This window comes from Pleurodeles waltl, chromosome 4_1 (assembly GCF_031143425.1).
Source record: "Pleurodeles waltl isolate 20211129_DDA chromosome 4_1, aPleWal1.hap1.20221129, whole genome shotgun sequence".
In the NCBI taxonomy this organism is placed as follows: domain Eukaryota; kingdom Metazoa; phylum Chordata; class Amphibia; order Caudata; family Salamandridae; genus Pleurodeles; species Pleurodeles waltl.
The window spans coordinates 82,464,394-82,478,332 of NC_090442.1; the positions used below are offsets into that span (position 1 = coordinate 82,464,394).

The 13,939-nt window shown below is 51.2% G+C and overlaps 1 protein-coding gene across 1 annotated transcript in view; it reads right to left on the reverse strand.

Moving 5' to 3' along the window:
- Positions 1 to 444: 444 nt before the first annotated feature.
- The window catches only part of LOC138286994 (putative olfactory receptor 8G3), a 40,531-nt gene continuing 27,036 nt past the window's right edge, over positions 445 to 13,939 (reverse strand). The window contains exon 3 of the mRNA XM_069227357.1: positions 445 to 526. Within this exon, the coding sequence (XP_069083458.1) occupies positions 445 to 526 (82 nt within the window). The remainder of the gene's footprint in view (positions 527 to 13,939) is intronic.

The window sequence follows — 13,939 nt, forward strand, 5'->3', positions numbered from 1 at the left end:
GTTAATTTTAATACCTAAAATGACAAAAAATGAAATGAGGGAAACCAGAGTTATGGATTTTTAGAGTTTGAATGTGAAACTAGGGCCAAAAAGTGCCAACTGTAGTCATATGGGTAGCTTGAAGGGTATAAGCACAAGTTATAGCTGACCACAATGGAGTGTGGAATTGATAATGAAAGCGGGTGTGACTGGTCTGATGTTTTACCTTCAGATATAGGCCCTGATTTAGAGTGGATCATTAATAAGGTACTATTAATTACACCTCACAAATACCAGTACCCCAGGGTATCTTACTTATTAGGTGCAATAAATAGCATCTCTTATGAATTTTGGGAAGAATAACATGTTGATTTTGTTGTTCAACGCCCCAAAATCCACATGGTAAATACCATACCATACCATACACATTTGCCACTGTCAAATTTTGGTTTGACATAGTGAAATTTAGAGAAGGTTGAGGTGTTTAACAGAAACATCTGATAGTGTTATAATGTGGTAAATGTAACCAAACTCATAATTCTGACCCCTGCATAAACAAGAGTTTACACAGAGAATAGAAAAAAAGGGCCCTCATGTAATGAGACCCTTAGTCTCTGAAATGAAAGTCAAAAATCTTTATCAGGGCAGGGTAGCAGGCTATGGCTGAAGAGGGCTCCACATCATCAGATAGCCATTGAATAGCAATTAAAATCCAATATGGAAAATGTTTTCTTTTGGAAGCAGCTGATGCCTTTTTGTGGGAAAGCTCAAAGCAGGAGAAATTTGAATTTTGCAACCAGGGAAGATTCTTTGCTGGCTGGATACAATTTGCACCTTTGCCCAGTGAAGCTTTCTGCCTTCACTCTTAGGGCCAGATGTAGCAAACACTTTGCGACTCGCAAACGGCGAAAATCACCATTTGCGAGTCGCAAATGCGTGTTTGCTATGTAGAAATGCATTTTGCGAGTCGGAACCGACTCGCAAAATGCATTTCCGAGTCGCAAATAGGAAGGGGTGTTCCCTTCCTATTTGCGAGTCGCAGTGGTATGCAATTCCATTTGCGACCGCGCAGTTACCATCCACTTGAAGTGGATGGTAACCCACTCGCAAACGGGAAGGGGTCCCCAGGGGACCCCTTCCCCTTTGTGACTGGACCCAAAAATATTTTTCAGAGCAGGCAGTGGTCCAAGGGACCACTGCCTGCCCTGAAAAAATCAGAAACAAAATGTTTCGTTTTTTTTTTCTAAGTGCAGCTCGTTTTCCTTTAAGGAAAACGGGCTGCACTTGGAAAAAAAAAACTGCTTTATTTAAAAGCAGTCACGGACATGGAGGTCTGCTGTTCCCAGCAGGCCTCCATCCCCGTGAGTGCCCAGAGTCGCTATGGGGGCGCAAATTGCGACCCACCTCATGAATATTAATGAGGTGGGTCTTTGCGACCCCATAGCGACTCGCAGAAGGTGTCTGAACACCTTTCTGCATACCAAATTGCGACTTGCAATTTGGAAGTCGCAGGCACTCGCAAATTGCAAGTCGCAATTTGGTATATTGCTACATCTGGCCCTTAGTCACTTTTTAGGTTCTTAGATTCATCCAGTGGGGTACAGCTGCAGGTTGTAGCTGAAGAGGTATTCACGAGGCTGGACAACTTCTATATGAGGTCCTGCTGAATCAGATTTGCTGTTGTGGAAGAGTAAACCTGAATCTTTGGCCTTGCGACAACACATCTTCATCAGATCAGCTTAGCAGGTTGTTCCCAGTGCTCCTTAGGTCTTTCAAGCCAACGTTCCAGCTTTCAGGAAAAGTTAGGACGAGTGCACTTTGACATCAGCCAGGGTTCCAGGACCCTGAGGACAGCACTTTTAGGTGAATATTCACTTCAGTTGAAGCCAACAGCAGAGCCAGACCAGGTCCAATTGCAACTGGTCAGCTGAGAAGTTACAGAAAAGGCATCTTGTAGCTTGTGTCCATTGACTTTGACCAGAAGTTCAGCATTATAACCCTTGAGGTTCTCCTGGGTTGAGAAGAAAGCAGGTTCAGTTTTCTAGGCTCTTCTTAGGTCACAGACAGCAAGTCTAGCCCCCTTCTGTTCTTTCACAGGTCCAGAAAGTGTTCTGAGGGAGATACTGTGAGTGTCACATTTGTGCTTAGCTCTAGCTAGGTGATGGGGGTGACTCCTTGGCCCTCCCTAACCTATAAACTACACGTCTATCCATATTTGCAGCAGTTCCTGTTTTTCCTACTACAACATTTTTTACTGTACCCCTCTTTCTTAAAATCCAATATGGAAAATGTTTTCTTCCTTTGGGCAGAGCCTGTGTCCACCTCAGATGTGGCCATGGTAGTGCCCTTCTTCTTGCCAAGTTACTTCAGTCCATTTCTGGGGGAAGCACTCATCCTACTGGGTTTGTGCCTGCCTCACTGGGAAGTTTCACCTAACATTTGCATGTGGCAGTGAAGACCCCTTGTAATTAGAATACGTTCCTGGGTGTACCCAAACTGGTATTCCTACAAAAAGAGAAAACACCACTGTAGGAGGCTGGACTGGCTTGTAGTGAGTACCAAGGGGTACTTGCACCTTGCACCAGGCCCAGTTATCCCTTATTAGTGTATAGGGTGTCTAGCAGCTTAGGCTGATAGATAATGGTAGCTTAGCAGAGCAGCTCAGGCTGAACTAGGAGACGTGTGAAGCTACTACAGTACCACTTAGTGTCATATGCACAATATCATAAGAAAACACAATACACAGTTATACTAAAAATAAAGGTACTTTATTTTTATGACAATATGCCAAAGTATCTTAGAGTGTACCCTCAGTGAGAGGATAGGAAATATACACAAGATATATATACACAATAGCAAAAATATGCAGTATAGTCTTAGAAAACAGTGCAAACAATGTATAGTTACAATAGGATGCAATGGGGAAACATAGGGATAGGGGCAACACAAACCATATACTCCAGAAGTGGAATGCGAACCACGAATGGACCCCAAACCTATGTGACCTTGTAGAGGGTCGCTGGGACTATTAGAAAATAGTGAGAGTTAGAAAAATAACCCTCCCCAAGACCCTGAAAAGTGAGTGCAAAGTGCACTAAAGTTCCCCTAAGGACAAAATAGTCGTGTTAGAGGGAGAATGCAAGGAAAACACAAATCAGCAATGCAACAACGATGGATTCCTGTCTGAAGGTACCTGTGGAACAAGGGGACCAAGTCCAAAAGTCACAAGCAGCTCGGAGGTGGGCAGATGCCCAAGAAATGCCAGCGGTTGGTGCAAAGAAGCTCTTACTAGGCTGAAGAACTGTGAATACTGCAGGAACGACAAGGGCTAGAGACTTCCCCTTTGGAGGATGGATCCCCCACGCCTTGGAGAGTCGTGCAGAAGTGTTTTCCCGCCGGATGGACGCCAACAAGCCTTGCTACACGCAAATCGTGCGTTTGGCGTTTTTGGACGCTGCTGGGGCCCAGGAGGGACCAGAAGGTCGCAAATTGGACCTGCAGAGAGAGGGGACGTCGAGCAAGACAAAGAGCCCTCACTAAAGCAGGTAGCACCCGGAGAAGTGCCAGAAACAGGCACTACGAGGATGCGTGAAACAGTGCTCGCCGAAGTTGCACAAAGGAGTCCCACGTCGCCGGAGACCAACTTAGAAAGTCGTGCAATGCAGGTTAGAGTGCCGTGGACCCAGGCTTGGCTGTGCACACAGGATTTCCGCCGGAAGTGCACAGGGGCCGGAGAAGGACTTACCTCCACCAAACTTGGGCTGAAGAGTCACTGGACTGTGGGGGTCACTTGGACGGTGTCGCTGGATTCGAGGGACCTCGCTCGTCGTGCTGAGAGGAGACCCAAGGGACCGGTAATGCAGCTTTTTGGTGCCTGCGGTTGCAGGGGGAAGATTCCGTCGACCCACGGGAGATTTCTTCGGAGCTTCTGGTGCAGAGAGGAGGCAGACTACCCCCACAGCATGCACAAGCAGGAAAACAGTCGAGAAGGCGGCAGGATCAGCGTTACAGAGTTGCAGTAGTCGTCTTTGCTACTTTGTTGCAGGTGTGCAGGCTTCCAGCGCGGTCAGCGGTCGATTCCTTATCAGAAGGTGAAGAGGGAGATGCAGAGGAACTCGGCTGAGCTCATGCATTCGTTATCTAAAGTTTCCCCAGAGACAGAGACCCTAAATAGCCAGAAAAGAGGGTTTGGCTACCTAGGAGAGAGGAAAGGCTACTAACACCTGAAGGAGCCTATCACAAGGAGTCTCTGACGTCACCTGGTGGCACTGGCCACTCAGAGCAGTCCAGTGTGCCAGCAGCACCTCTGTTTCCAAGATGGCAGAGGTCTGGAGCACACTGGAGGAGCTCTGGACACCTCCCAGGGGAGGTGCAGGTCAGGGGAGTGGTCACTCCCCTTTCCTTTGTCCAGTTTCGCGCCAGAGCAGGGGCTAAGGGGTCCCTGAACCGGTGTAGACTGGCTTATGCAGAATTGGGCACATCTGTGCCCAACAAAGCATTTCCAGAGGCTGGGGGAGGCTACTCCTCCCCTGCCTTCACACCATTTTCCAAAGGGAGAGGGTGTCACACCCTCTCTCAGAGGAAGTTCTTTGTTCTGCCATCCTGGGCCAGGCCTGGCTGGACCCCAGGAGGGCAGCTGCCTGTCTGAGGGGTTGGCAGCAGCAGCAGCTGCAGAGAAACCCCAGGAAGGGCAGTCTGGCAGTACCAGGGTCTGTGCTACAGACCACTGGGATCATGGAATTGTACCAACAATGCCAGGATGGCATAGAGGGGGCAATTCCATGATCATAGACATGTTACATGGCCATATTCGGAGTTACCATGGTGAAGCTACATATAGGTAGTGACCTATATGTAGTGCACGCGTGTAATGGTGTCCCCGCACTCACAAAGTTCAGTGAATTGGCTCTGAACAATGTGGGGGCACCTTGGCTAGTGCCAGGGTGCCCTCACACTAAGTAACTTTGCACCTAACCTTTACCAGGTAAAGGTTAGACATATAGGTGACTTATAAGTTACTTAAGTGCAGTGTAAAATGGCTGTGAAATAACGTGGACGTTATTTCACTCAGGCTGCAGTGGCAGGCCTGTGTAAGAATTGTCAGAGCTTCCTATGGGTGGCAAAAGAAATGCTGCAGCCCATAGGGATCTCCTGGAACCCCAATACCCTGGGTACCTCAGTACCATATACTAGGGAATTATAAGGGTGTTCCAGTAAGCCAATGTAAATTGGTAAAAATGGTCACTAGCCTGTCAGTGACAATTTGGAAAGAAATGAGAGAGCATAACCACTGAGGTTCTGATTAGCAGAGCCTCAGTGAGACAGTTAGTCACTACACAGGTAACACATTCAGGCACACTTATGAGCACTGGGGCCCTGGGTTACCAGGGTCCCAGTGACACATACAACTAAAACAACATATATACAGTGAAAATTGGGGGTAACATGCCAGGCAAGATGGTACTTTCCTACAACCACCTCACACCCAAGCCATCATATCTGCTCTGGGAGCATTTTTCATGTCATCAGGTTTAAGCATTCATTGGGCCACTGCTAGAGAGATAGTGCAAATTATCCTCCAGGAGCTTCAGGCAGGAAAAAATATAATTGCCTAAAAGATACTGTATCATAATATTTATTAAAAATCTCACTTCACCATTGTGTTGGGCTTTTATTAGATATTAAAGATAGTAATGTATTCATTTTTAGGGCCGAGCCTGCGTCGCATGCGCTTGCGCATGCGTTTCGCTAAGCGAGACGCTTTGGGAATTAAAAAGGGCTCGGAGCCCTGTCCATGTCACGTCAGTGTCTTTCATTGGCTTGTGGGCTTGCCTGTTAGAATCTGCTTGATTCCATTAGTGGAAGGCATGCATACGTCATGCCTTTTCCGGTGGATAGCCCTCCTCGAGCGCATCGACCAAGTACAGAAAAACATGCGAGGCTTGCTGTTTTCCATCCGGCTCCTGGACTACTTTTTCTCTATTTTCCCAGCGCGATCTCGTTTGGCAGAAGTCGAGCGCTTTACATAATATCGACCCTGATACACAGTTAATTGCACTTTTTCCGGTTACGTACATAATTGCACTTTTGCAGATAGGTTTCATTACCAGTGAAAAGTCTGGTTAGGAGTTTACAACGCTATCAGCTCTAACACGAGCAAACACGAGACCCGCTGCATTGCAAATGCTTGTTATAGCTGGTACCAATACAGAGACAGCTCAATTAATATTTAAACCCACTTCCCATTGTTTCTCTATGGGCCAGCAAGCCTTGCTATAGTGAAAATAGCTTTCGGATCCTAGTCCCTGTAAGTACATGATAATGGTAAATTACTATGGCCCTCAGTACAACCCTTGTGGTTGGTGTTAAAGCGGCGGTAATATCGCCAACAGGCCGGCGGTAAAAAAAATGGGATCACAACCACGGCGGAAACCACCAACACAGACAGCCACTTTAACACTCCGACTGCCACGGCAGTAGCAGCAAACACCGCTGCGGTCACCTCCAACAGACAGGCGGAAGTCAATGTACCACCCACAGAATTACAACCCGCCAGCTTTTTCGGGGCGGTATCAATGCCATCAAAAGCACGGCGGAAACAGAACACAGAAGGGAAACCACTCACCTCTCCACACTCGACGAAGAACCAGGACGCCATGGAGCCCGAGCTACAGGTCCTGCCCATGCTGGTCTACCTTCTCATCTACCAGGAATACAAAAGGCAGAGGCGACGACCACGGTGAGTACTGCACCTAGAACACAGGGGGGGGAGGAAAAAGAGGGTGACACACACACGCAACACCCCCATCCACCCACAGTGATGTCCTGAGGAGTGCAAGGCCACAGTCTCTCAAGTGGGTGGTTTGCCCACTGCTTTGTCCTTGGGAGTGCAAGGCCACAGTCTCTCAAGTGGGTGGTTTACACACTGCTTGGTCCTGTGGAGTGCAAGGCCACAGTCTCTCAAATGGGTGGTTTGCCCACTGCTTGGTCCTGGGGAGTGAAAGGCCACAGTCTCTCTAGTGGATGGCTTCTCCACTGGTTCTGGAGGGGGCCTTGTGCCCAATGTGCTTTATCCTGCCAAGGAGGGGGTGAGTGGATGCATATCTCCACTGGTTTTGGAGGGGGCCTTATGCCCAGTGTGCTTCATCCTGCCAAGGAGGGGGTGAGTGGATGCATATCTCCACTGGTTCTGGAGGGGGGGTGAGTGGATGCATATCTCCACTGGTTCTGGAGGGGGCCTTGTGCCCAGTGTGCTTCATCCTGCCAAGGAGGGGGTGAGTGGATGCATATCTCCACTAGTTCTGGAGGGGACTTTGTGCACAGTGATGCAACACTTGGGGTGTGGCAGTTCACATTCCCTCATCTGGGTGTCTGAGACACGAGATTTGCAGGGAACAGGCTGCATGATAGTCCACGGAGGCAGGGCTAGACTCCATCCTGCGGTGGCTAAGGTTGCAAACTGGTGGTAGTGCCGGTGCTGGTGGGGCTGCTGCCAGTGGTGGTGGGAGGCTCCAGCCTGTCTCCTGCAGCCTCTGACGGCTGCCCACTGGGGCTGCTGCTGCTGGTAGTGGTCCTACTGTCAGCGGTGCAGGTGGTGGTGCTTGCGGCAGGGCTGCTGGCGGTGCTGGCTGTGGTGCAGGTGCCGGTGCTGTCAGTGGTGGTGGGAGGCTCCAGCCCTTCTTCTGCAGCCTCAGACAGCTGCCCACTGGGGCTGCTGCTGCTGACAGTGGTGGTGCTAGCAGCGGTGGTGGGGCTGGCGGTTGTGGTGTTGGCCACCAGGCCTTCACCTGCAGCCTCCGACGACTAGTGTTTTCTGCCCCTTCCTCACCTTGGCAGATGGTCTTGTGACCTTGGCTCTGGCAGCTGGAGTTTTGGAGGAGGCTTTGCTGGGTGGTTTGTGCTCCTTGCTGCATGCTGTCCCCTTCTTCACCTTGGCAGGTGGCGGAATGGTTTTGTCCTTTGAAGGGGTTGGTGGCACACTGGCTGGGCCAACGGGTGCCCCCTTTGAGCCTCTGTGAGTTGCAGGTACCACAGCGGACACCGACTTGGTGGCTGAGGTGCTGGCCTGGGTTCTGGACACCCTGGCCCAAGGGGAAGGACGGAGGGGAGGGGTAGGGATGAGGTCAATGTTTGCCAGGAAAAGCTTTTTAGAAACACTGGGGTGGGAAGAGGGAGACAGTTTGGGAGTGGGGGAAGAGGGAGTGGTTGTAGGAAGTGTCTGTGTGCTGAGTGTGGGTGAAGGTGCATGGGTTGTGAGGTGGATGGCTGTTGGGTGGGTGGGTGCCTGCATTTGTGTACTTTTGGTGGAGAGGTCACAGACACAAAGGGAGAGGACACAGGTGACTGGTCATGAGGGGTGTGTCGTGATGGGCGTGCTAGTGATGGAGCTAGTAGATGAGAATGTTGTGCATGCAAGTGTGAGTGGAGATGCTAGTGGGAGGGAGGTGGACGACGAGGAGGGGGGGACACAGTGGAGGCAGTGGATGTTGGTGTGTTTGCATGGGGAAGGTGCTTGTGTGAGTGCCTGTGAGATGAAGTGTGGTGCTTGTGTTTGCCTGAGTGACTTCTGTGTGTTGATTTGGGTGAATGCTGGTCTGAAGGTGTGCTTGGGATAGGCTGGGGTTGAGGGGATTGGGACTGGGTAGAGGAAGTTGGAGGGGGGAGGCTAGAGACAGGTACAAGGGCTGCCATCAGTGTTTAGGCCAGAGCCTGAAATACTCTCTGTCGGGCCACCACGCCAGAGTGAATGCCCTCCAGGTATGCATTTGTTTGTTGAAAATGCCTCTCGACACCCTGGATGGCATTCAGAATGGTTGACAGCCCAACAGTGAGGGATCTCAGGAGGTCAGTAGCCTCCTCACTGAGGGCAGCAGGGCTGACTGGGGCAGGGCCTGAGGTGCCTGGGGTGAAGGAAATGCCCACCCTCCTGGGTGAGCGGGCACGGGAAACACGCTGAGGGGCTGCTGGGAGGGTGGTGCTGGTAGGGGGGGTGGTGGCTGTACCTGTTGTTGGGGTGGGCACAGAGGTGTCCACCTCCGCCAAGGAGCTTCCATCGGAGGAGGAGTCGCTGTCTGTGGTCTCCCCTCCTGTCCCCGTCGTGGTGCTCCCCTCACCCTCCGTCCCACTGGAGCCCTCACCCTCAGTGGATTCTGCCTCCAGGCCCATGAGGGATGCAGCTCCCTCCGTCACTGGTGCCTCTTCTCCTCTGCCAGATGATGCTAATGCACACAAGGACAGGGTGACAAAACAAAAAGGGGGGGAGACAGAGGATACACTTGGCCAATGACAGCAACACCACTACCATTGGCCTACACAACACACAGGGAGAAGCCCTATGCACTATGCCATGCACTACAAGTTACTAAGATAGTCACAAGCCCATCGGGTACAATGCCTACTGCCATAGCTGCACACCTGAAACCCACAGGACTCTGCCCAGTAGTAGATGTCCACGAACACTATTGAGGTAGGAGTGCTTCAGAGCATGTCCAACAAGGGATCTACCCTGCCATCTTTGCCCTGGCCTAGGGGTACCCATAGCTCACATCCCCCACCCAGGTACCACTTAACGCGTGCAAAGTCAGGATTCAGAATCTGTACTCACTCCCTTGTGGCTGCTGTGATGCCTTCAAGCATCCATCCAAATGCGGAGAGGCCACAGCCAGGATGCGGAACATCAGTGGGGTCATGGTGCGATGGGCACCCCTTCTTCGTTGGGAGGCCAGCCCCATCTGGGCCTCCACCGTCTTCTTTGCCCAGTGGCGCAGGTCCTTCCGTCTTTTGCTGCAGTGGGTGCTCCGCCTGTCAAAGGCCCCCAGGGTCCGCACCTCCTTGGCGATGGCACGCCAAATACCCTTTTTCTGGTGGGCACTGACCTGCATGGATATGTCAGCAGAAAAGGGAATTAGTCAACCGTCCGGACTGTCACACTCATGGCCCACCATATCCCTCCCATCCCCTGACGCACATACATTGACCACCTTACATGCAGCCCTCTGGCCAGGTCGCCTCTGCTCCCCTCTTCCACATGTGGCTACACACACAGCAATCCATGCATTCATGGCCCACACATCATGCTCACAGTGTACTCACCTGTTTGTCTGGAGGACCGTAGAGTAACGTGTATTGGGGTAGGACCCCATCCACCAGTTTCTCCAACTCCTTCGCAGTGAAGACAGGGGCCCTTTCCCCAGACGCATGAGCCATTGTCGCTTCCAGACACAGGTCACAGCACCACTTGCAGTGTAGGTCCTCTCCTGTTGAAGGTCAGGTAGAAAGTGAGTGAACAGATAGAAAATGCCGGTCACGTCCATGGCGGTGTGTACCGTCACCACCGGCGCACATTGCCATTGGCTCCTGGAACCCATAGGGCCCAATGATACCCAATGCAAAGTAGCGCGGCGGACATCGACCACGACGGCGCACAACGCCATTGGAAATACCTAATTTTCACTTGTCCCTCCTCACAGGTCCAGCAGCCACCATTTCAGGGGGGCACAGGGCATGGCACCTAACTGCGTCACAGCAGACAGTGGCACAGCAACTGATTGCCGGGTTCACATCTTGGTTCTGTAAAGTAAACAAATCATCATTAGTGCAATAGATGTTTGAATAGGACTCTCTACTTACCGTTTTCCTCCATAGGCTTCAACCGCTGAGGCTGAATATGAGATGGCGGCATCCTCCGGTGTACAGACCCCTAGTGGACCTTGCAACAATGGAGGACAGACACATTATCATAACATACAGACTTGATAGTGCCACAATCCTAGAACTATGTGCCCAATTGGAGCCAGACCTGATGTCATCTATCCGCCAGCCCACAGGTATCCCCCCTCTAGTGCAGGTCCTGTTGGTGATCCATTTCCTGGCAAGTGGTTCCTTCCAAACAACAGTGGCTATGGCATTAGGGATTTCTCAGCCAATGTCTCCAATGTGTTGGCCAGAGTGTTGTCAGCGCTGCTGAAACACATGTGCAGCTACGTCGTGTTCCCCAGGTAGAGGATTTGGCCACAGTGAAAGCTGACTTTGATTCCCTGGGACAAATCCCCAACATCATTGGTGCCATTGATGGTACACATGTGGCATTTGTACCCCCCTTGAGAACTAAACAAGTATTCAGGAATAGAAAAAGCTATCACTCTATGAATGTGCAGATGGTGAGATTGGCACACCAGCACATCTCCCATGTGAATGCCAAATATCCTGGCTCTGTGCATGATGCCTTTATCTTGAGGAATAGCAGCATCCCATATGTGATGGGCCAACTCCAGAGGCACCAGGTGTGGATAATAGGTGAGCCCAAGGTCCCCACACAGTATAAGTTGGTGTCTGGCTATGGGGTTGTCCCTAAGGGTTAGTGTGTGTCTAACAGTTGTCCCTCGATATTTGCAAGTGACTCTGGTTACCCCAACCTCTCATGGCTACTGACCCCAGTGAGGAATGCCGGACAAGAGCAGAGGAACGTTACAATGAGGCACATGGGTGTACAAGGAGGATTATTGAAAGGACCTTCGGCCTCCTGAAGGCCGGGTTTTGGTGCCTCCATCTGACTGGTGGCTCCCTGTACTACTCACCCAAGAAGGTGTGCCAGATCATTGTTGCATGTTGCACAACCTGGCCTTGAGACGCCAGGTGCCTTTTCTGCAGGAGGATGTGCCTGGAGATGGTCTTGTGACAGCAGTGGAGCCTGTGGAAATTGAGGAAGAGGAGGCAAAGGAAGAAGATGTTGACAACAGAAGCAATATAATTCAACAGTACTTCTAGTGACACACAGGTAAGAGACTGTAAGTTCACTTAACTTTTCACTTTTCTGTTGGACATTGTACATGGCAGGCTGTTTCCCTATGTCTATGGCCATTGACTGTACCATTTGGCATTTCTATTTTCAGATCTCTGTGCCCCACTCTGGCTCCTGCTATGTGTACTGCTACCCACCAAAGGTCATTCCAAAATATATTTATATGTACATTTGACTTGCAATGCATTGATAATTTTGAACTAATACATATTTGAATCATTTGACAGACTCCAGATTTGTATTTGTTCCAAGGGTGTTTATTTAAGTGCTCATAAGTAGAGGGGGATGTGCAATGGGCTGGGGTGAGGGTGGAGAATGTCCAGTTCGAGTCCAGTCGCTTGGTATCACAAGTGCATTGTCCAATGGGGCATAGGAAGGGGAGTTATGGCAGTTCAAGATGAACAGGGTGACAGAGTGGGTCACAAGGGTGACAATCAGGAGAGTCTTATTTCCTGGCGGGGGTCTTGGCAATGTTCTTTGCTTCTGCCTGGGTCACAGGGACCGTTTGCGGGGTGGTTCTCCTTCTGTAGGGGGTGGGATGCTCGTGGCCTGTTGTTCCTGTGGCGAGGCCTCCTGTCCACTAGCGCCGGAGGAGGTGGAGAGCTGTTCATCGGTGTGGCTAGTGTCAGGGGCCCGTTGGTGTGCCACTGCCTCCCTCATGGTGTTGGCCATGTCAACCAGCTCCCCTGCAATGGTGAACAGGATGGTGTAGGTGTATTTTATGTCCTCCCTGATCCCCCGGTACTGTCCCTCCTGCAGCCGCTGTGTCTCCTGCAACTTGGCCAGTATCTGGCCCATCGTCTCCTGGGAATGGTGGTATGCTCCCAGGATGTTGGTGAGTTCCTCCTGGAGAGTGGGTTCCCTGGGCCTGTCCTCCCCCTGTCACACAGCAGTCCTCCCAGCTTCCCTGTTGTCCTGTTCCTCTGTCCCCTGAACCGTGTGCCCACTGACACTGATCTCAGGTCCCTGATCATCCTGGGTTTGTGGGGTTGCCTGGGGTCCCTGTAGTGGTGGACACACTGCTGATTGATGTGTCCTGGGGACATTGGCATTGGGCCCGCTGGGTGGGTGGGTGCTGTGCTGGTGTTTCCTGAGGAGGGAGGCTATGTAGTGGGTTGGGACTGTGGCAGGGTAACCGACTGTCCAGAGGTCCCTGATGGGCCACGTTGGTCATCCTGATTCAGGTGTGCAGAGCTGCTGTCATCACTGTGGGTCTCTTTGGTGGGGACTGGATGTATCTGGCACCTCCTCTCCGGTAACATTGAGGAGGGGTCCTGTGGGGATGCAAACGCAGTGTTAGTGTATCTGTGTGTGCCATCTTGTGCATGGGTGTGTTTCCCTGTATGATTGTGATTTCCCTGTCAGCTTTGCCTTGTGTTCGTGGTGACTTTGTGGGCTGTGTGAGTGTCTCTACTGGGCATGCTATGGAGATGGGTGTCCATGCAGGTCTGTGATGGGGGTCCATGCATTGGTGTTACATGCAGGGTTTGGCATTGGGATGTGTAGGTTGTGATGGTGGGGTATGTGTGAGGTGGTGGAGTGATGGGGGTGAGGGTAGGGGTAGGAGTTTGTGATGGCATGCAGGTAGCGGGGGATAAAGTAGGTAATATGTGACTTACCAGAGTCCAGTCCTCCTGCTACTCCTGCAAGTCCCTCAGGATGCATTATTGCCAAGACTTGCTCCTCCCATGTTGTTAGTTGTGGGGAAGGAGATGGGGGCCCACCGCCAGTCCTCTGTACGGATAGCTGGTGTCTTGCAACCACGGAATGCATCTTCCCCCGTAGGTCGTTCCACCTCTTCCTGATGTCATCCCTAGTTCTGGGATGCTGTCCCCCGGTGTTGACCCTGTCCACGATCCTCGGCAATAGCTCTATCTTCCTTGCAGTGGACATCTGCTGCATCTGTGATCCGAATAGCTGTGGCTCTAACCGGATGATTTCCTCCACCATGACCCTTAGCTCCTCCTCTGAAAACTTGGGGTGTCTTTCGGGTACCATGGCTGTGGTGTGAGTGATATGTGTGAGGATGTGAGGGGTGATGTGTGAGGTGATGTGTTAGGGTGTGTGGGTGATTGTGTTCTATGGCTCAGATTGAGTGGGTGATCTTGGCTTGTGTCTCTCTCTGTTGGCAATCTTATTTTTGTTGAAAAGGTTGTGGGT